Source organism: Arvicanthis niloticus, chromosome 23 (assembly GCF_011762505.2).
Source record: "Arvicanthis niloticus isolate mArvNil1 chromosome 23, mArvNil1.pat.X, whole genome shotgun sequence".
Lineage (NCBI taxonomy): Eukaryota > Metazoa > Chordata > Mammalia > Rodentia > Muridae > Arvicanthis > Arvicanthis niloticus.
This window is the reverse complement of record NC_133430.1, coordinates 33,921,390-33,942,681: the sequence shown is the minus strand read 5'-3', so window position 1 is coordinate 33,942,681 and position 21,292 is coordinate 33,921,390. Positions and strand designations below refer to the sequence as shown.

At 45.1% G+C, this 21,292-nt stretch overlaps 1 protein-coding gene across 5 annotated transcripts in view; it reads left to right on the top strand.

Annotated features, from left to right (window-relative positions):
• The window catches only part of Sipa1l1 (signal induced proliferation associated 1 like 1), a 265,544-nt gene that overhangs the window by 217,229 nt on the left and 27,023 nt on the right, over positions 1-21,292 (top strand). For all 5 annotated transcript variants that reach the window (XM_076921784.1, XM_076921780.1, XM_076921782.1 and 2 more), the window contains 5 exons: positions 1,571-1,840; positions 12,250-12,396; positions 15,744-15,868; positions 17,609-17,727; positions 20,178-20,620. In XM_076921784.1, the coding sequence (XP_076777899.1) occupies positions 1,571-1,840; positions 12,250-12,396; positions 15,744-15,868; positions 17,609-17,727; positions 20,178-20,620 (1,104 nt within the window). The remainder of the gene's footprint in view (positions 1-1,570; positions 1,841-12,249; positions 12,397-15,743; positions 15,869-17,608; positions 17,728-20,177; positions 20,621-21,292) is intronic.

Genomic DNA, 21,292 nt, shown 5'->3' with positions numbered 1-21,292 from the left:
AGTTTGCCCTTTGGTCACATTAAATACTGAAATGGCTGCTGACCACAGGCCTAGGTGGGTTTCCAACAGGTGCTGGCAGTTCCTTTTGTCATAGGCCGCACTTTGTAGATGTGATTCATTGTGGGTGAAGGATGCGGAGAGTTAGAGGGTTGTTCTCTAGTAAGGGACTACAGTAAGGTACTGTTTGGTGGGTTAAAGCCTGGCCTGTCTCTCCCATCATGGCTGTAGTGTGGCCGACTTTGGATTCATCCTCTTCCTGTCGTCTGTCTCACAGTTACCTTCACTACCACACTTTACTCCCAGGAGGCCGTGGAGAGCTTTTCACGACTAACATATGACACTAAACTACCATTAGCTTTGTCCTTCAGAGCAGTGTCCACTCTTGATTCCATCTATGAGTCTTAGGTTTTACAGAAACAGGTAGGATACAAAGCCAGTAAGTGGCTCCTTGTCATGGAGACAGCAGGACATGGCAGGTGGCTGCAGTTTGGTTCCCTGTGAACTGCATGAGAGTCATAGAAACATAAGATATCTCGGTAATTTTTCACTGCTAATTATATGTTAAAGTGATACAATTTCAGATATTTTGGGTAAAACAAAGCATCTTAAATCAATTGCACCAATTTTATTTTCTAAAATTAAAATTTCAACCTTGGCTCATCTGTACGGCTCCTCCCGCTTGCTTTGGACTTAATCTACGTTATCTCCAAAGTAACTCTTCTAGCTGCTCACCCTCCTTCAAGTCTTCCAGACCTTGACTGCTTCTCAGATCTTGCAGTCCCTGTATTTAACAATGAAATCTCGACGCACAGGTTAATATTGTAGTTATAGCGGGGATAGAAGTAGTCTGCCTGGCTAAGGACAGACGGGATATCTCTCTCTCTCTCTCTCTCTCTCTCTCTCTCTCTCTCTCTCTCTCTCTCTCTCTCTTTCTTGTTGTTTAGAATAAAGAATGAAATGTGGGTTCCTGAGAACCAAGGTTTCAGGTGGAGTAGAAGTGACAAAACCTATGTCCCTGGCCATTGATGTCACTCAGGAAGAGAGATTCCTTCCTGAAAAGAAATGAAATCTGGTTTCAGATTACGCTTCGCCTTCCATGGGGGACTAAAAAGTGTTGCATTTCTGTAATACATTTTCTGCCTCCTAGGCTAAAGTCTGGTCTCTGATTGGGCTTAGGGATCTTTCCTGACTTCATTGCTTGGCTCTCAGGGTCCCAGCCTATTTAGAGCTGCCCTCCCCTTTAGGTGCCTTGTTGCGCCTCTGAGCGGAGCTATGCGGAGCTGCTTGTTGTCTGCATTGAGCTACCTGTTCTGTGGTCTTTCCCTTTCCCTCCTTAGCTCTCCATGCTCCCAGCTGACCTGAGTCCTGTGTGTTTTTAGACTCCTCATCCCAGTCTCCACAGTTGGGACTCAGTAAAGGAACATACATACTTGTGATTCCTCTGGGGTTGTTACTAGGTTGTGAAAGGAAACCTGCAAGGCCCAAAGACTGAAAGACTGTTAATGGGAGTCCTCATGTTTCCAGCAGCATGACAGTAGTCATTGTCTTCTCCTGGTCCTTCCTCCTATAGGAGTTGCTCAGAAACCTACCGCATGCCAGTGATGGAGTACAAGATGAATGACGGCATTTCCTATGAGTTCAAGTTTCCCTTCCGGAATAATAACAAATGGCAGCGGAATGCCAGCAAGGGTGCTCATTCGCCCCAGGTCCCATCACAGCTGCAGAGTCCCATGACCTCACGGCTGAATTCTGGGAAGGGAGATGGGAAAATGCCCCCTCCAGAGAGAGCTGCCAACATCCCTCGAAGCATCTCTAGTGATGGGCGCCCACTGGAACGGAGGTGAGTGCCCTCTCAAAGGTTGCTCTGTCTGAGGCCCAAATTCAGATGGCACCAAATACTTAAGCACCCGCTATAGGCTTTCCCGTGTTTTTCAGAAGTAAAACTGGAATGCCAATGACTGGCTTCCAAAGCATGGGGGCTTTCCAAGCAGAATATCCAGCCCCTGCAGTGGAATTCATATGTGCTTTGCTCGTTAATTTTTATGTGCTTATCAATAGAAATCCTCACTTCACAGTAGTGGCCAATTGGATTAAAACTTAAATAACAGATCTTAAGGTGATGGTGACTATATTATCATCTTCAACGTCTTAGGCAACTTACAAGATAGAAGTAATGAGATGTGAGGGTTTGGTTGGATACCTGTGTTTCTATCATTTCATTTTCGAAGGACTTGGAGAGGAATAACTCAGAGCACAGCAGATTTCCATGGCTTGGACAATAGAAGGAAACAGTGGGGAGGAGGAGGCACATAGGGAGGGCTAAGACAGTCAGCACGGAGATCAGTAAGCAGAAGGAACAGGATGGAAGTCCAGGTTGTAGTGCTGCCTTGGTGAGCAGTCATGGTGTTTAACCATGGTTCTGGGAGCTCTACCACCTTAGACTGGAGCCTCAGCCTGATATTAAACTACATCAAGATCTTTCAGATGTGACTAACAATTGGATCTGAAGTTTGAAGTCATTGCTGCAGCTGTAGTCCTCTCCATGGATGCATGGAGATGACTTCTCTCTGAGGTACTTGCTGGAAGTATCCTTTCTCCTGCCCACTCCCAGTTTGTCTTCACTTGTGCTCCTGTTGCTCACACTCCTGGTGATTCTGTGGAAGCCTCTGCAGCTGGGTGTGGTCTGTGTTCCAGAACTGTGGTAGGTAGGAGAGTCCCCGTGACAGAGCCTTCTCCAACAGGCAGTCACCAGCAGTGTCCCCAGTCATTGGTCTGTTTCAGGGGTAGTGGAGAGCAGAGAGCTCTCTGTGGAATATAGCTTTGTTGTACTCTGCATGGTAGTCTGGCTTTGAGTATGTGTAACTCTGTCACGTAGCCATCTTGGAAAACCAGAGTACCACATAGAAACAGTTTGTAAAAGCTCACATATAAAAGTGAGCTAAAATCCTTCATCATTATGAAGACTTATGTACAGGGCCTTGCTGTTTATCCGAGTAAAAGACTCCTTACTGAGAGTCACGCCATCCCCACTTCGACTACTCTTGCTTTCAGTATTTTTGAGTAGGAAAGGCCTCCAAGAGATCTCTGAATACATTCTTTGTTTCACTCACTCCAAGCTTGGCTCTTCCTGAGGTGTGTTAACCACAACTCTTGCTTTGGCTCATGTTTTGAAAGATGATCCTGGAAGTCATTGTTTAAAGGGCCCTCTTCCGCCTGCCAGCCCCATTTCTTCTTCCACAAACAGTCCAGAAGCTTTCCCACATAAAATCATTTGAGACATTGCCTTTCACAGTGTTTCCCGTGATAGACCGTTGGGATGTACTGTGGTCTGTGTTGAATCTAAACTGCAGCAGAAGCAAAAGATTGTAAGTTCAGCAAACCACCATCATGGCAGAGGTGCTGTTTGTGGCTCGTTGGCTTCATGCTGGCTTAGTAACAGTCTCTATTGCTGTGACAGACACCATGTCCAGGAGTAAATTGGGGATAAAAGGGTTTATTTTATCTTAGAACTCTCGGGTTACAATTCGTCACTGATGGAAGTCAGGGGAGGAACCTGGAGGCAGGGGATGAAACAGCCTTGGAGGAATGCTGCTGGCTAGCTTGCTCCTCATGGCTTGCTCAGTCTGCTTTTCTTTTCTTTCTCTTTTTCCCTTCTTCCCCCTTCTCTCTTTCTTTTTTGTTCGTATTTTTAAGACAGGGTTTCTGTGTGTGCCTTTGGCTGTCCTAGAACTCACTTTGTAGACCAGGCTGTGGCTCCTGCGTCTGGGTTCTGGGATTAAAGGAATGTGCCACCACTGCCTGGCTCAGCCTGTGCTCTTATACGACCAGGACCCACCTACCCAGGGTGGCACCATGGTCTGGTGGAGGCATTTTCTCATTTGAGGTCTCTATTTACATCTAACGCTAGCTTCTATCAAGTTGACAAAAGACTAGCTAGGATAAGTGCTTGACTCCTCGTCTCTAAGAGGGACTTCTAGGATTCTAGAGTGGCCTCCTGCGTGTGTCTGAGCCTGCTCCTGTCTTATCCCACCTTAGGGAAAGTACATCAAGAGGACCAGAGACCCCAGGAGAAACCTTACTTCTTTGGGTTGTGGGGTTAGAAAGGACAGGGTGAGGCTGCCTAAGATTTGGGGGATATTGAACCCTATTCACTGGCCCTTCTGGCTTCAAGTTAGTGGGATGTTCTCTGAGACCCCTGCTAGAATCTCAGATTCTAGGATATTTTAGGAAGTCTCATCGCTATGTTTTCTGGTTATTAGGATGTCCTCTCCAGTTTGAAATGTATAATAGTCTTGTATTGCAAATCATTGTTGTCAGTTTCTTACCCTGTTGTTCCCAGTTTTTAAGTTTAACTTCAAGCAAGCCCACCCTCTTGCCAATTACATTTGGCCTACACAGCTGCCATGACTCATGATTCTGTGTCTGGTCCACACAGCTGCCTGTGATTCAGAACCTTGGGTTTTTCTCACAGTTGTTTGATCCCTTTCTTCTGCCTCAGAAAGTTGTGCTGAGCTGTGGAGAAGCCACCTCTCTAAAGACACAAGCCTGCCTGCCTTGTGTCCAGCACCGCTCTGTCTGGATAAATGTTCATTTACTACTGACAGAATCCTACTTTCTACTTCATGGTTTGCAGAACCACGGGCACACAGGTCATTTTTTTAAATTTACAGGACAGATTATTTCTTTTTAATACTTAAGGACACAGTCTATGTAACAATAACATATATTGGTATTTGAGATTAGTAAGAAAGTTTCAACTGGATAGGGTTCTTTATACATTGTACCATTTGAAATTCGATCCATTCAGTTTGAATGTGAGAATTTTATGCTTCCCAGGTGTCTTTCTGATTACATAATTTTATAGTGTTTGTGGAGGTTTTTTGTTAACAAAATAATTTAGCAGGAATAGGTAACACAATACAACTGAGGTTTGGGTGCCAGGCTTCTCTAGAGTTCAAGGGTGAGAATGGAGGAGAAACTCGTGCAGCTACGTTGCTGAGTTTAAGCACACCATAGGACCAGTTGTAACTGCCTGCATCCGAGTTAATGTGCTCAGAACCTAACCATTTCAAGGGCTTTGGGTGAGCAGCAGTCATCTTAACATATGAAAGAGTGTTTCATTCCGCTGAATAAATAAAATGCTCACCAGCCTTCACTGTCTGGTGTGTGGTATCCCTGGGCCGTGAGAGCAGGCACCTTCTCTGTGGGTCACAGTTGCTTAACTGATGCAAGGATCTTCTTTGCTGGGCCAAGGCCATGCTGCCAGCTGTGCTCTCAAAGCCACCGAGTGCTGCTCGGCCCTCGCTTATTTGCCACCATTTGCCACTCCCTCTTCAAAACCTTTCCTTGTTGCTAAGGCTTTGATGTGTTGTGTGCCCCAGCCCAGAAAGGTCCATATGCACGTGATTGTTCAGGCAGTGCTGTTGGGAGGCACCATGACCATTTAATATGTGAGACCCAGTGAGAAGTCTGGGTGTCACTGGGGAACAACCTCAAAGAGGGCTGTGGCACCCTCTCTGTTTCTACTCTTTGTTTTGTGGCTTAGAGTGTGAGCATGCTCTCCAGTGTGCACCCCTGCCACCCTGTGTCACACTCACAAGAGACTTAAATAAATAATGGGGTCAGTCCTGGAATTTTGAACCCCAGAACTGTGAACTCAAAGTTTTTCTTTGTAAGTAACTTGTTGGTTGTACATTTTTGTAGTAATCAAAGCTAATAAGTAGACTCGACTTCCTAAACCTGAATTTTTGTTGCTTTTCATCACTCTTTCTGCTGACGTCTGCCCTCATCCCTGACCCACTTCAAGATAATCCCCATCTTCTCTTGAGTACTGAGAGAGGTGGGGGACAGGGAGAGGGAGAGAGAAAGAAAGTAGTTTGTATTAGCAGGGGAAGGGCCACAGCTTACCTGTGCTAGTCAGAGGACAGTGTTTTAGAATCAGTTTTCTCTTTCCACTTGAGAATTAAAGTCATAGGACACAGGAGAATTAAAGTCACAGGACACAGGAGAATTAAAATCACAGGACACAGGAGAATTAAAGTCACAGGACAGGAAACACCTTTACCCTTGAGCTGTACCCCTCACCCTTCTACCCTGTTTTGAGCTGGGGTCTCTCAGTGGGGCCTGGATTGGCTGACTCAGCTGTAGATGATCTGGCAAGGAAGCCCTAGGATCCTCTGTCTCTGCTCCTCCACAAGGAGGAGTCAAACACTGCTGCTGCAGCTACACCTAACTTTATGTGGGTGCTGGGAATGGATCCTCATGTTTGTGCAGCAGACATTACTGACCGAGCCACTGTCTCCCCAGTCCTGAGTCTTCATTTGTTTTTCAAGCTTCTTCCTTCTTGGCTTGAGAGCTCGTACTTCATGCTACTTTTTAAAAGTCTAAATTATTTCCAGAAGCCTCCAGTTCTGAGGAGCAGCCTCCTGCTAGCAGAGTCATATGATAAAAATGGATGTGCCTGGAAGCAAGCCTTTCCTGACACTCATGTTTCTGCACAGTCCTCAAGATGAAGTCTGGCTCCTCAGCTTGGTTGGTGACATCCCTGAAAGTCAGCTGAGCCTTGCCATTTCTTGTCTTACACACACACACACACACACACTCACACACACACACACACTCACTCTCTCTCTTTCTCTCTCTCACACACACACACACACACACACACACATTCTCTCTATTTCTCACAGATACACACACTCTCTCACAGACACACATTCTCTCTCTCTCTCTCTCTCTCTCTCTCTCTCTCACACACACACACACACACACACACACACACACACACACACACACGAGCGCACACACACACACTAGCCATCACTCCCACCTCTGTCCTTGAAAGTGTCACATCCTCTGTGAACACTCAAGCCCAGCCTGGTCCCTTTCCACTCCTCACAGTTCAGCTCCCATCTGTCTTCTGAAAAGTCATTTTCAGTTTCTCCAAAACTTTCTTTTCCTGTCTCTGCCTTAATTCCCCCCCCCCCCCCCGTAATGTTGACATCATCAGATTTGCTCACAGAATTTGTTATATTTTATCTTACTCCTATTTATCTAAGGTTCTGATTTAGCCTGCCTTGTTCATCATTCTAAAAACTAGCAAACACTGAGACATCTATTGACTTCCCATGAATAATGGAATTTGCACTAATTTGGAAGAAAATAAGAGGGTCTTTTATGATAATGCCTTTGGTATGCTAAGCATTCAAGCTGGATTTGAATAGAACTGTTTTCACTTCTGTTGGTGCTGTTTAGCAGACTCTTATTTTAAAATACATCCTAATAAAATTTGTCTAAATTAATCCCACATGAAATACAAGTTCTTGACTGGATCTTTTATATGATTGAATCTGAGTTCAAGTGTTAGGTTTATCTTCAAGAAAAGTAGAAAAGCAAGGGCCGGGCGTGACACAGAAGCACTGGGCCCAGGCTCCTCTTCTGTGCTGCTCCGTGGGAGCAAGTGTGTTGGCATCGTAAGAGTTGCATCTCCACATTGTTAGTGATATCAAAAGGGTGTCTGCTAGTCAGGCATCCAGAAGATGGCACAGCAGCATGAGCTTCACAAGCCTTCCAGCCCATGTTCATGTGGTTACTCCAGGATAGCCCAGGGAGTAACAGGCCAGTGCTACAGTGTGGTGCCAGGCCCAGCTCTGACCTGCTCAGAAGCCCTTTCTCCAGCCTGTGTTTTATACCTAGCCTTGGAAAACATTACCGCAGAAGCCTTCCCCCTGCACAGCCACCTGTGCTATCAGATACTCTGCCTGGAAGCTAGGGTACCAGGGGTATAGGCTGTACCCCTGGTGACCATGTGTTGGGGCTAGTTTATTTTCAGGCACATTGTGTAGTTCTGGTTAATTCAGGTTGTCTGCTGTTCTGAAAACAACCCTGTTGGCCAGTACACCAGCAGAAGTCATGGAAATGCTACAGAAACAATCTGCAAATTAAACGGCCCTTAAAGCTGATCTCTTCCGTTGGATTTGGGGAAGAGTTGTCAAGTGGCATGTGCTTTCTGTGCCCAGTCTAATGTGCCATGTGGAGGTCAGCCTCTTCTCCCTTACATGTATGTACATGGCCCTTCAGACTTTGGTCACTAACCTGGCTTTCTAAAGTCCCATGGCAAGTGCATTTCCTTCATCTTGCTTCCCTCCAACTGTCACATCTTACTTGGGTACTGCTTAAGGTGACTGTTGAGTTCATCTGCCTCGACTTTAGTCTTCTTACTTAACCCTCTCATCTGGAATGCTGTCTTTGGAAATTTGTAATGCTGTGTGAACAAAGAAACTTATGCTTTCGTTATATGCTAGGTCCCACAAGTTAAGTGGCTGGTCCTGTCTACAATTATTTTGGTTTTTCTTTCCGTTCCTCTGGAAACCCCCTTAGATACTAAACTGATTCTTGTCAAAAGGCACCCATGGTGTGTGCCAGGCTCTGAATGCTCACAGCTGTGTCTGAGCATCCTGCCTTGTTGAAATGAACCTTGTAGGGGGCTCATGAAAGGAAGACTTCCAGCCCCTGCCTCAACAGCTGATGATGGGCTGAAACTGGGAGCAGCCATAGCTCTTCCCAGAGTACACAGCTTTTGGTTGCTTGAATGTGAGCCCAACCCGTGCAGAAGCTACTGGGCAGAACGGTCATTGTTCTGTAACCCTGAGTTGCTTCAGAGAAAGTTCTGTGTACATCATTCTGGAAGGGTCCTGGTTGGGGTATACTGATAAGGACAGATAACTTGGTCTTATTCCCTGAGTGGATCGAGTTTTAATTGCTAAGTTGTGGCAAAATGCTGTGCTTAATTATGGACTAGAGTATCTAATTTGTCACTCACCCTGCTATTTGAAACCCTCTCGATTGTTTTTACCATTGGTCCATGCTTGCACTTGGGTGACAGAGGGCCTTGTCTCTTCGGATACATCTAGGCAGTATTGTCACTTTGGAACTAAAAGAAGGAAATAGAAGTATAATTAATCCTAAATACTCAGGAAACTATCCTGCTACTAACTACTTGGGCATTGAGAAGTCCTTTCTGATGGATTGGTACCTTGTAATCAGTGACTGTCTGGAACAGTAGGTTTTAAGACTCACTTCAGTACACACTGACTGTGGGCCTGTGGGTCCATAGAAGATGCAGGCATGGATTATATTATTCCATATCTAGAATTAGGTTCTATAATTTTCTTGAGTATGATTTAATCCTTTGAAAATTTCACACAGTATATTTTGATCGTAGTCTTCCCTCTCCTACCCACAGCTCCTCCCAAATTCCCTCCCTTAAACTTCATGTCTGTATTTTTTCCTTAGGAATCCATCAAGTCCAGTTGATGCTGCCCACACACTCTGAATATGAGACATTCCACTAGACTGTAGAGCACCTACCAGGGACCCCACTCTTAGAGAAAACTGATTCTCCCCTCTCTCAGAAGCCATCAACTATATTTCTCCAGTGTCTTGATTACTTTTCCTTTGCTGTGAAGAGACACTATGTCCAAGGCATCTTACAAAAGAAAGTATTTAATTAGAGGCTTGCTTACAGTTTTGTCAAGGCAGAGAGCATGGCAGCAGGGTGGGCAGGAATGACACTGGGGTAGAAGCTGAGAGCTTATCTGATCCACGAGCAGGAAGCAGAGAAAGATGAAGGGAGGAGGGGGTGGGGAAAGAGAGAGTACTAACTGATAAAAGACATGAGCTTTTGAAACCTCAAAGCCCAGTTATAATGATGGCTCTCTTCCGAAAAGGCCACATCTGCTAATCCTTACTAAGTGGTTCTATCAGCTGGGGACCAAACATTCAAACATGAGCCTTATTCAGACCAACACACTCAAGGGTAGGAGCATATGAATTTCTTCCCCTCCATGCTAGAATATTTCCTGGCTTGATCGTGTGCAGGTCTTGTACAGGCAAACACAGGTGCTGTGAGTTCATGAGCACAGCTATCCTGCTAAGTCCAAAGACAGCATTGCCCTCTGCTCCTCCTTGACTTCTGGCTCTTAGACTCTTTCTACTCCTCTTCTGCAGTGGTCCCTGAACTTTGAGGAGGGAGTTTGATGTCCTGCTTGTGGCTAAACACTCCATAATCATTCAGTGGAGTTCCCTTGGACCAGTTATGAGTTTCTATGTTAATCACTGCTCGCTCGCTCCCCCCCCCCCACCCCCATGAGCTCTGACAACTGTGCTGCTCTAAGGGTGAACAGATAGAGGTTTTAGAGGGTAGTTTGGTACTGTGTCCATTGAACAAAATGATAGTACAGTCAGCCATGGGTTCTTAGATTATAGTACCAGGCATCTGTTTCTTCCTGTGGAACAGGCCTTAAATCCAGTCAGAAAGTTGTTGGTTACCTCCAGCCTTCATGTACCAATTGAAAGATATTTAATCTTCATTCTCTAAACCTGTGTGCCATTAATATTCAATGTTTTGGTCCCTTTAAAATCTAGCAAAACAGGAAGAACTGGATTATTTTAGAGGAAAAGGCAAGTTACTGTGCACAGTAGTCCCTAAAACAGATCCACTTAGGCTGTGAGGCTCAGCACAAGTCAGGGAGATGAGCGTGCAGAAAGCCAGTGAGAAGAGGCTGCTTTTCTTTCCAAGGGACCACTTCTAAGTAACACAGTGCCCAGTAACAGCTAGCCTCCAGCTCTGCAGAACTAGACTGCCAGCACCCAGGCAGTCACACCTTCTGCTCCTGAGTAGGCCTCTTAAACATTGGCATCGCCGGGCAGTGGTGGCGCACGCCTTTAATCCCAGCACTTGGGAGGCAGAGGCAGGTGGATTTCTGAGTTCGAGGACAGCCAGGGCTACACAGAGAAACCCTATCTTGAAAAAAAAAAAGAAGAAGAAAAGAAAGAAAGAAAGAAAGAAAGAAAGAAAGAAAGAAAGAAAGAAAGATTGGCATCATGGCATCAGAGTCACAGTATTGGAAACAGCAGAGCTGTATGTCACAAGGGTTAAGCTGGTTCTAAATTTTCTTTGCCCAGAACTCATGTATTTGGAGATGTAAACACACTGGGGTGGCTTTCCTCCAGTTGCCCTGTATGTATCCTCTCATGTGGACAGTCAGAAGACAAAGCCACTATTGAATTATGTGAATGCAGAGGAGAGGTGGGATGAAGGCCAGCCCACTAGAAAGGCTGTTTTCATTTTGGGCTGACTCCAATAACCGAGTAGCATTTTCTGATACATTTGCCAAGTGGCAGGGCTGATGCTGAGAATGAGCGTGAGGTGTTTAAGCTTAATGTATGTTTTGCAGAAAAGGCTACAGGACAAAAGCTCTAAAGCCAAAGGTAAAAGTTAGGTCTTAGCTTTGCCCAAGGAGCCATGGACTGAACATTTTACCATGCCCATCAGCGTGGCTCAGCTGCGTGGACGGCCCATTGGCCCCAGCTGGCTCATATTCTACTTCCATCCCGACTTTCCTTTTTTTTTCTATAGCATTTCTTCCTCTTTGCAGTGACAGGATCAAAGCTGTACAAAATGGAACCACATCTGAAATCTCTTGGTGTTAGTTGCACAGACTCTGGGTCAGAAAGGCAAGTGGCATCATGTGGCCTTGAGTCTGTGTTATTCCCTAATTCTTACTCAGTTTTATTGTTTGTAGCTTGCGCTTTCCTCTGCCGCTCCACTCAAGTCCTGGTTATATCTGAATGGATTGTGGGAAATCGCAGAGAAGCCTGAGTAGAAGAGAGTATAGGGACATCCAGCTTTGGTGCCCAGATACCCGTGATTACTCTCCTGTCAAACACAGTAGGACTAGGGGCTGGAGAGATGACTAGTGGTTAAGAGTACTAGATGCTCTTTCTGAGAACCTGACTTGGTTCCCAGCACCCAACTGGCAGCTCACAATTGTCTGTAACTCCAGTTCCAGGGGATCTGACACCCTCTTCAGCTTTCTATGGGCTGTTAAGTGGACAGGGTGAGAAACTGGATCAACTGGTTGATGTCACTGGCATCCAGTTCCCCTCCCTGCCAGCCTGGAGATTACATAGCACTTCACCTGATTTGAATCCTGGCAGGTTTTTTGGAAGCATGTATGTTCTTTTCCCATGGACTCTTTGATGGGTTCACCCTTTTGGAGGCAGTTTCCCAGCTGTTTCCTTAGGGGCAGTGTTAGGGGACATTTGTCTTGTGGCCTTCCAGCTGACTTCACATCCACTATCTCCATGGGGCCTCTGCTTTTGTGGTGTTTGTATGATATCTTCTGTTGTGCCTTGGGGTTTTTCTCATTGAGTTGTTGACTTCCTATCTTCACTTCATACTTGCAGGCTGTCTCCTGGTTCGGACATCTATGTGACAGTCTCATCCATGGCTTTGGCGAGATCCCAGTGCCGTAACTCCCCCAGTAACTTGTCTTCGTCCAGTGAGACTGGCTCTGGGGGTGGCACTTACAGACAAAAATCGATGCCGGAAGGGTAGGTATCGAGAGGAGTTCCTCATCAGTATCCTCTGTGTTCAGACATGTATAGTGAAACCCATCCAGACAGGCCTCACAGAACTGTATGAAGCCAGCAGGGAAAATGTGGCTAATCCTCCAGATAGACATCTGTCCCAACGTCAGACCACTAAAGAACATGGTCAGTCTTGAACCTGTGTGGCAGCAAGGTCAGATAGCATCAGTTCCTCCATCACACGGACCATTCAGTGCCACCAGAAGGATTTTGTCATGTATTTCCTCCAAAGTAAACACGGCAGAACACTCCTTGCAATGGAGTTCATATTGCTGCTGATATAGAGAAGGTGATATCCACACCCAAAGCTCAAAATTGTCTTGTAAGAGGCCTGTGTTTTGTTGATTTGTTTTCTGAGTTCTTCTGAGACAGAGTTTCTCTGTGTAGCCCTGGCTGTCCTGGAACTCTCTTTGTATTCTAGGCTGGACTTGAACTCATAGGGATCCTCCTACCTCTGCCTACCAAGCACTGGGATAAAAGGCATGGACCACCATTACCCAGCAGTTTGTTTTTTTAAATCCTCATTGACACTAAATTCCCAAAAGTAACGGCTTGCCTCTGACAAAGATCCTAGAACAGGCTGGCTGTGGCTCTTGCCTCGCTTGCACAAGGCCCTAGGTTTTGTCTGCAGTACCACTAGAAAACAGGACAAAACTTTCACAAAGGAAGAGAAATGCACCAAGTTTAAAGGCCACTGAGGGCTTAGGGTGCTGGAGCATCTGAGGCTTGGAAGCACAGCATGCCACACACAAGCTGCCTTTGCTCAGAATAAGAAAACCAAGATTTGGGTACTGCTGGCCCTGAGAAAGAACTTGAACTTGAACCATTCAAAAAGCAAATGGTTATATTCCACATTTTTCTAAGGACTATTTAACACATAGGCATGGGATTTGATTACTTTTCTGAGATTTCTCCATGCTGGAAATTAGCAAGCTACTCATAATGTCCTCATAGTGGATATTTATTTATGATGACTAGGGTTTCTGTTGGGTCTTTCTTCAAAGATTTATTTATTTGTATGTGCATGAGTGCTCTGCTTATTCATATATATATATATATATATATATATATATATATATATGCATGCACCAAGTGTGTGCGTGTTACCTTGGAGCTAAAGAGGGTATTGGATCCCCTGGAACTACAATTATGGATGGTTGTGAGCTACCATATGGGTTCTGGGACTCAAACTCACATCCTCTGGAAGTGCTCTTAACTACTGAGCCAGTCCCTCACTTTTTCATAATATTGAGTATGATTTTGCTGTGTGTATTGGGGGGGGGGGGGGTGCTTCATGTTTTTGTTAACAGAAGGTAGGTGATAAAACCACTCCAGAATACTCCTCCACGCTGTTGTCAATTGCCTGTCTAAAGGGCACACATCTTACGTAATTGCTCCAGTAATGACTAGAAAATAATTTTATCTTTTCTTCATTGGTCCCTGCAAAGGGATTGTGAGTCACTTATTTTATCCTATCATAAACCCAACTAATTATTTCTTATTTTAATTAGATTTTATATGGTCTGATTTACCTTCAAAATGAAATAGTCAGCATCCCTCCGTCATTAGTACAGCACTAAAATTTAAAGGAGTGAGCCCCCCCCCAAAAAAAGTCTTCCTGTCTGTGATGCTCTGCATGTGTATCAACAGAGCGAGCGGAGACATTAGTGTGGTTGATGATAAACACTCTGCGCCCCGTACCTGAGCGCTCCTCTTTTGTTAACAAGGCAATAATTATTCCCCTGGGCATGCTAACCCTGTACCCTAGGTGGTGTTGGGGAGCCTGGGATCTTTACCGAGCTCACCTTAGATTGCACACTACACCACACAGTGTCTTTTGTACCTGAGGATGGTCTTTTAAAAATGCTGCTGCTGCTGCTGCTGCTGCTGCTGCTGCTGCTGCAGCAGTGCTGCCTCCTATATGCTAAGACCACTTCTGTGGTGTTAGCTCGGGTTGTTGTGAGTTGTTGTTGTTTGGTTTTTTTCAAGACACAGTTTCTTTGTAGACCTGGTTGACTTCAAACTCAGGAATCTTTCTGTCTCTTTCTTCCAAGTGCTAGAATTAAATGCATGCATCACTACCCCTACCATAGCTGTTTTTATGCACTTCTCTGAGGCAAGAAGTAGTCTGTCTCACGCTGTGGTGCATCTCACTGTTGCCCATGAATGAAGTTGGATCCTGAAGTTTCCTTTACCAGTAAAAGCTATGTCCAAGTCGATGTTCAAGTGTTTGTACTTCGCTGGGCGCCTGTTAGTGTTAGGCATGCATGACGTCATACCAGTAACCAGCATACGGTGCTTTTCTGTGGATGTGCCATGTTAGTGCCCTCCTTCTTCCTCAGTGGGCCTTATATCTGCACCTGTGTGGCATGAGGTTGTTCATTCCTTGATCCTAGGACATTGAAACTACCCCAATTAGCTGGGAGATAAAACTGAGACAGTGCTCGGAGGCTGTGTTTAGTTCTACTGGATCACCATTTCCAATTCAGCTTCATGTTTCCCCACTCCCAGGGGTCCTACCCTTCCCAGGATAGCTCTTACAGGTCCTAGCCATGTGTCAGTCATCACAGGTAAGGCACAGACATAAGTCAGTAGAGAGTCAATAGAGGACTGTGTTACGTAAGTTCTTTAGAAGTTTATTAGTTAGTAACCATGAGAAATGTGGTACATTTCCAAATAAATACTTGAATTCTACACTCTAGCCCTTTCTGGGTGCAGAATTCATATTGCTGATGTTCATATAGAACAGATTTCATATGATTTAGTTAGAGAAGTGTTACTGCTTTTTCAAGAGGAAAACCAAACAGACTCAGTAGACATTTACTATTTTATATGCCAGCTTACCTTCTTCCAAGTTGCCCTTCCTAACAGCAATTTAAAATTCATAAAATTAGAAAGCGGCTTGCACATAATATAAGCAATACTTACCATTTTTCAGACCATAGAGTACAGTGCTCAGAGTGACTTAATGGTTTAGTACATCGTTGAATTAAGAGGAGCAGCCCCAGCCCCAAGATGTACTGTAGAGAAAATGTGTGAGTGACTTAAAGGGGTTGATGGTAAATGAGTCTGAACTTGACTGTGTGGCCTGGTGAACTTGGGTTTCTTTCTGTGCCTTCTGCTGCCAAGCTCCGTGCCCTAGTTAACACTTGATTTTAATAATAAGCGTGCCTTCCTGAGTAGAGATACGTATCTGCGTGCACAGACGTGCAAGCAGAAACTGGTAATACCTGTCATCAGAACCAGGACTCTCTTTACCTTGTGGGTGACGATTCTGATGTGTCTTGCTTTCGTTTGGGGGAACCACACAGGTTTGGGGTGAGCCGAAGATCCCCAGCTTCCATCGACAGGCAGAACACCCAGTCGGATATTGGTGGCAGTGGAAAATCCACACCCAGCTGGCAGAGAAGTGAGGACAGCCTTGCTGACCAGATGGGTGAGTGAATGATTTGGATGAAAGTGCTGTCAGAGCAAGGCGACCTCTTGATATCATCAAAGCACAGTGTTAGAAGGACAGCCCCATTTAGCAGTTGCTCGGGAATTAATCTCTGCTAGACTGTGTGCATATGAAAGCAACAGATAAGACCAGGGGTTCTTATCTGACTCTAAACTTCGGTCAGAATGACCCAGGGTTTAGGTTTCAAGACTAGTCTGATAAGTTCTTGTATCCTAAGTACCTTCCTCCCTGCTTGCTGGGGTGGGTTGGTCGGTTGGTTCGTTTTACCTTGTGCTTGGGAAGTTTAGTATTCTTAATATTGAATTTTAAGGGAAAATAAATCACTGCACAAGATAAGAAGAGATGGAAGTTTTGTTTGGTCATATTTGTAGATCGGTTAGACACTCTGTCCTGCACAATAGATACTTCTAAAAATTCTTTACCCTCCACTCTTAGGCTATCAGCTAAGAATGTCTTAATGCAACAGCAGGTCCTCAGTGGGCCCTCAGTCAGGTTCTTACTACATAGCCCTCTGAGAATGTGGAGGAGAAATCCATCCACTCCAGTGGCACCATGAACTTTGCTCATCACAAGGGAATTTTGCCATTCAGAAATTAAACTTTTACAGGCACATCAGAAATTTGATGTCAGCACAATTTGTACCTTAAAGACTTGGTAGTGCACTGTCAGGTTGGGTTTTCCATTCTCTCATTCTGTACCTCCATCCCACAGTCCTTTTCTCTTTTCCCTGAAAGTATTATCATCAATATGGAATGCACATTTCATGCCTGTAGGTTGATGCTTTTGTTCTGTGTGAGTAACTGTCCCCAGTTAATGTGTGGAAGTTGAAGAAGAGAAGTGATTCCAAGGCCCTGAAGACCTGCTTTGTTATAGTCACTTCATCCCATGTGCCTTGTTATTAAAGCCGTCTCTCACCCCAGTCTTATCCCACCCATCCCCCCACTCAGAAAACCTAGGCGTATTCTGTTTGCTTCCCTGCTCTGGCAGAACGTCATTATCCCATGTGTTGTACTGTTGGGATGGTAACATCACATCTAAGCAGGTTCTTCTGCAGCATCACCTTAGCAGCCATGGATCCTTGTTTTTCTATCTTATTGCCACAATGGTGGCAAGTCACGCTCCAGAAGCAGGCTGCCTGGTCCTCTGCAGGTCAGGAAGGGTGTTGGAGAGGTCTATAAATCCTGCTGTTCACTCCAGGCTAGTCAGGGGGAACACACTACCTCTTGTTTTGGGGACTTCATCTTGATTGCCAGCGTGGTGCCCAAATAATGGAAGCAAGCATTTGAAATAAACTAGCTGCTGTGTGTCTGTTCTGTTGTGGTCAGCTTACAGTTATAGAGACCTCAGAGATGCAATTCTTTTGTCCTTGAGCACCATGAATTCACAGATAAAATGTTCCCTAGGTGTCACGGTAAGTAATGTGTGATTTCATCCATGCCTGTGTAGGGAATGGACACCGAGCTGGATTAACCTCACTGCAGTGAGTGGCTCATGAGTTTTACCTGTGTATTCTGAACTTCCTCCAAAGGCAACAGTTGGTTCCAAACTTTTGCTGAATTGTTTGTGACCTTTGGTTTGGTGGCACTTGGCTATGCTAATGTGTTGTCACTAGCCACAAGCTTTATCCACCAGTCGCCTAGATTCTGACTTGCTGTCTTTTAGAGATGATATGTGTACCTGTTTAGTGCCTGCACCATAACGTCCTGTGCTATGTTCCAGAGCCTACATGCCATCTCCCAGCAGTATCTAAGGTACTGCCTGCTTTCCGAGAGAGCCCCAGTGGGAGATTGATGCGGCAGGATCCAGTGGTTCACTTGTCTCCAAACAAACAAGGCCATGTAAGTTCATCATAAGCCTAACAAAATAACTGATCTCAGGCATTGTACTGTAATTCCTGTAATGCGGAAATGGGACCCACCTGCTCCACCCCCACTCTGGCAGCACAGACTAAGAGTGTTCAAGGTACCCTATACTTTTGTCAGATCAAGTATATTACTTAAATAATTTTGGCGATCTCTTCTTACTTTCTAACTACTAGAAAGTTTCAAGTTATATTTCTGCTCATTCACTCTCACTCAGCAGAGGCACATTTAAGATCAGAGACTGCCTGTGGTTCAGCCCCAAGATGGCAGCTCAGGCACAAAGCTGGAAGAGCTGTGCCATGTGCCCAGGAAAGGTGCACACCTGTTACCCCAGCACTCAGAAGGCAGTGAGCAGGAGTGTGCAGCTCAGGCAACATACTGAGACCGTGTCTAAAAAATAGTTAAATAAAGTAAAACAGTCCTTGTTACCAAGGAAAGTTAGACTCCATTAATGAAGTGATGGAGTCAGTGCCTGTTTAAAGTGTGGGTTTTGTGTGGAGGACAAAAGCTGTCCTCCCTCCTGGTCATGGCCCGAAAAGGGCTCCTTTCCTTTCTTCACCAGCAGATGTACACAGAGCTCTCTCCTCCTCTCTTGTCTCCAGTAAATAGCGAGGCTTCCTGTCTTCTTCGTTTAAGTATCACCTCGCAGACTGAGGATGTATCTCCTTGCAGAGCATTTGTTCAGTATGTGTAAGGCTCTGAGTTCAGCTTGCAGATCAGCTGTGCCCCAGAATTCTATTCAGAGTCTTTTTAAAAAACTGTTTCTTTGGTGAATTCTATAAAACTGTGCACACATCTTTATTGAGTTGTCACATACCATAAAGTGTACCCACTTAATTGTATGATCTAGTGGTCTTTAATATATCAAAGAGGCTCAGGATGGCTCAGCAGGGAAAGGCACTTGCCACCAAACCTGATGACCTGTGTTCAGTCTCCAGAGCCCACAGCAGCAGTTTGTCTTCTGACCTCCACACATCCACTGTGGTGTATGCAGTGCTCACACATTTAAGTAAATAAATACATGTAATTTATAATCATATACACATACTCAAAGTTGTACAGTCCACACCATGATCTAATCTTAGGACATTTCATTATCCTGAAAGCCTGTAGCCTTTAGTCATCACCTCCAGCTTTCCATCCCTTCCAAGACCCAGGAACCACTAATCTTCTCTGCCTGTGCGTGTTGCCATTGCACATGAGCGGAAATCATGATGAACAGCCTTCTGTGTCTAACTTCTTTTATTAAACACAGATTTGAAATTCTTATCCAAGTTGGTGCTACACCTGCAGTTCACTCCTTTTTGTGACTAAATAATATTCTGTTGATGGATGGAAAGCTATATCTCCTATTTTTAATCTATTCATGAGTTAGTAGTCACTGGGCTTGTGTCTACTTTTGTCTATTATGATTAACCCTGTTATAAACACTCATGCATCTTTTTTGTGAATATACATTTTTATCTCTCTTGAGTCTATACCAAGAATGGAATTGCAGCTGTTTTCCCATAGCTGCCACCATTTGGTGTGGAGGTGTTTTGTCATCGTGCTCTGATCCCTATCCCCACAGCCAGTGACACTGAGCACCTTTCCACATGATCCTTAAGTGTCTTCTTGGGCACACAAGTCATTCCATTCTTCATTTCACCACTTGAAACACAAGTCTTTAGTTTTTGATAAAATTTAGTTTACATATGTTTGTTTGTTTTGTTTTGTTTTGTTTTTCCTTCTGTTTCTTGTCCTTGTGATGTCCTACCTAGGAAACTATGGTGTAATTTATGGTCATAGAGACTTATGCCTTTTGTTTGTCTCATGTTTTAAATGTTTGACTTTTACATTTAGGTCTTCAGAGTCTTCTAAAATGTTTTCTCCATCCAGTAAGGATTCAGCCCCCCTTCTCTTTTTTCTTTTATCCATGTGAATATCCAGGGTCTCAAACTCATATATTGATGAGACTTTCCCCAACCCCAGCTGCCAGTTGAATTACTGTGCCATCTCTGTGTAGACACTAACTTCCAGCATTGGTTGGGAAGCTGTTTCCTAAGCAGGTGCTAATTGAGGCATCCCAAGAGTTCAGACTTAATTAATCGGATTCTACCTACTAAGCTACCGAGTATGGCTTTTAGAGTCAAGCACACTTTCTCTTTAGCAGCCTTTGGAAGATATCAGTGACAGCTTATATTTTTCCTGGCTCAAGTGATCTCCATGTCATTGTGTTGTTGAGTTGGCCTAAGTGAGATAATAGAAGTTGGATTCTTGGAGGACATGGACTGTCTCTGCCACGGATACCGTCGATGGATGAGCCTGCCAGTCCTCCCGCTTTGACTTGTTAGGAGAGTTCCGTAGTTAGACACACACCAAGGTGTGACCCCTGCACACGAGTCACTCTCACTCTGTTGCAGTCTGACACTCTCTCTCTGTTGCAGTCCGATGGCCACTACTCCAGCCACTCCAGCAGCAACACTCTCTCCAGCAGCGCGTCGAGCGCCCACAGCGACGAGAAGTGGTACGACGGGGACCGCACGGAATCTGACCTCAACAGCTATAACTACCTACAGGGCACATCTGCCGACAGTGGCATAGACACCGCCTCCTACGGCCTCAGCCATGGCAGCACGGCCTCCCTGGGGGCCTCCACGTCCTCACCTCGTTCAGGGCCAGGCAAAGAGAAGGTGGCACCCCTGTGGCACAGCTCCAGTGAAGTGCTCTCCCTAGCAGATCGGACCTTAGAGACTGAGGGCCATGGCATGGACAGGAAAACAGAGTCCTCCCTGAGCCTGGACATCCACAGCAAGAGCCAGGGCGGTTCAAGCCCACTGACAAGGGAGAACAGCACCTTCAGCGTCAATGATGCCGCATCTCACACCAGGTAAGTGCTCTCCGAGCCTCTGCCTGCCCTCAGGGTTCCCCACCTCCCCACTTCAGTGTGCAATGATGTTGTTGGGGGCACCAGTTTTGTGTGTATTTATTTATTTTATGCCATTTATTTCTAAGCAAAATACTGCAGTAATCTTTAATGCATTATTTCAAATTGGAGAAACTTCATTGGGTTTTTTTGTTTGTTTGTTTGTTTAAATTTTTTGAGCTGCATTCCAGAATTAGTTTTCTAATTCTGATTTTCAGCACTGATATATAATGACTATTGAGTGCTACAGTCTCTGGAAAACACTTGAAATTCTTGACTATGTGCTTTAAACAAAGTAGTCTTGGCAGCTTTCCCTTGTGCCCAGCCTATTGTTCCCTAGCTTCATGCCCAGCCCATTGCTTACCCATGTCTCCGTTCCTGCCTCCTGACAGTGACATGCTGATGGTGGGGATGCCCATCAAAAAAGCACAGCTAAAATTCCACTTGCCTCTTCCACATGAGGAAACACCGTCTCCAGTGTTGGCAGGCACTCACCACTAACAAATACTGCCTTTCATTTCCTTAAATCCAGAGTGTACTAGGACTCACTCCCTGACTTGGCAAGGAAGCAGTCCACTCTTGCATCTCAGGTCGTTTCCCCTTTTGCCTTTCACTGTTGCCAGTTGCTGTCAGGGT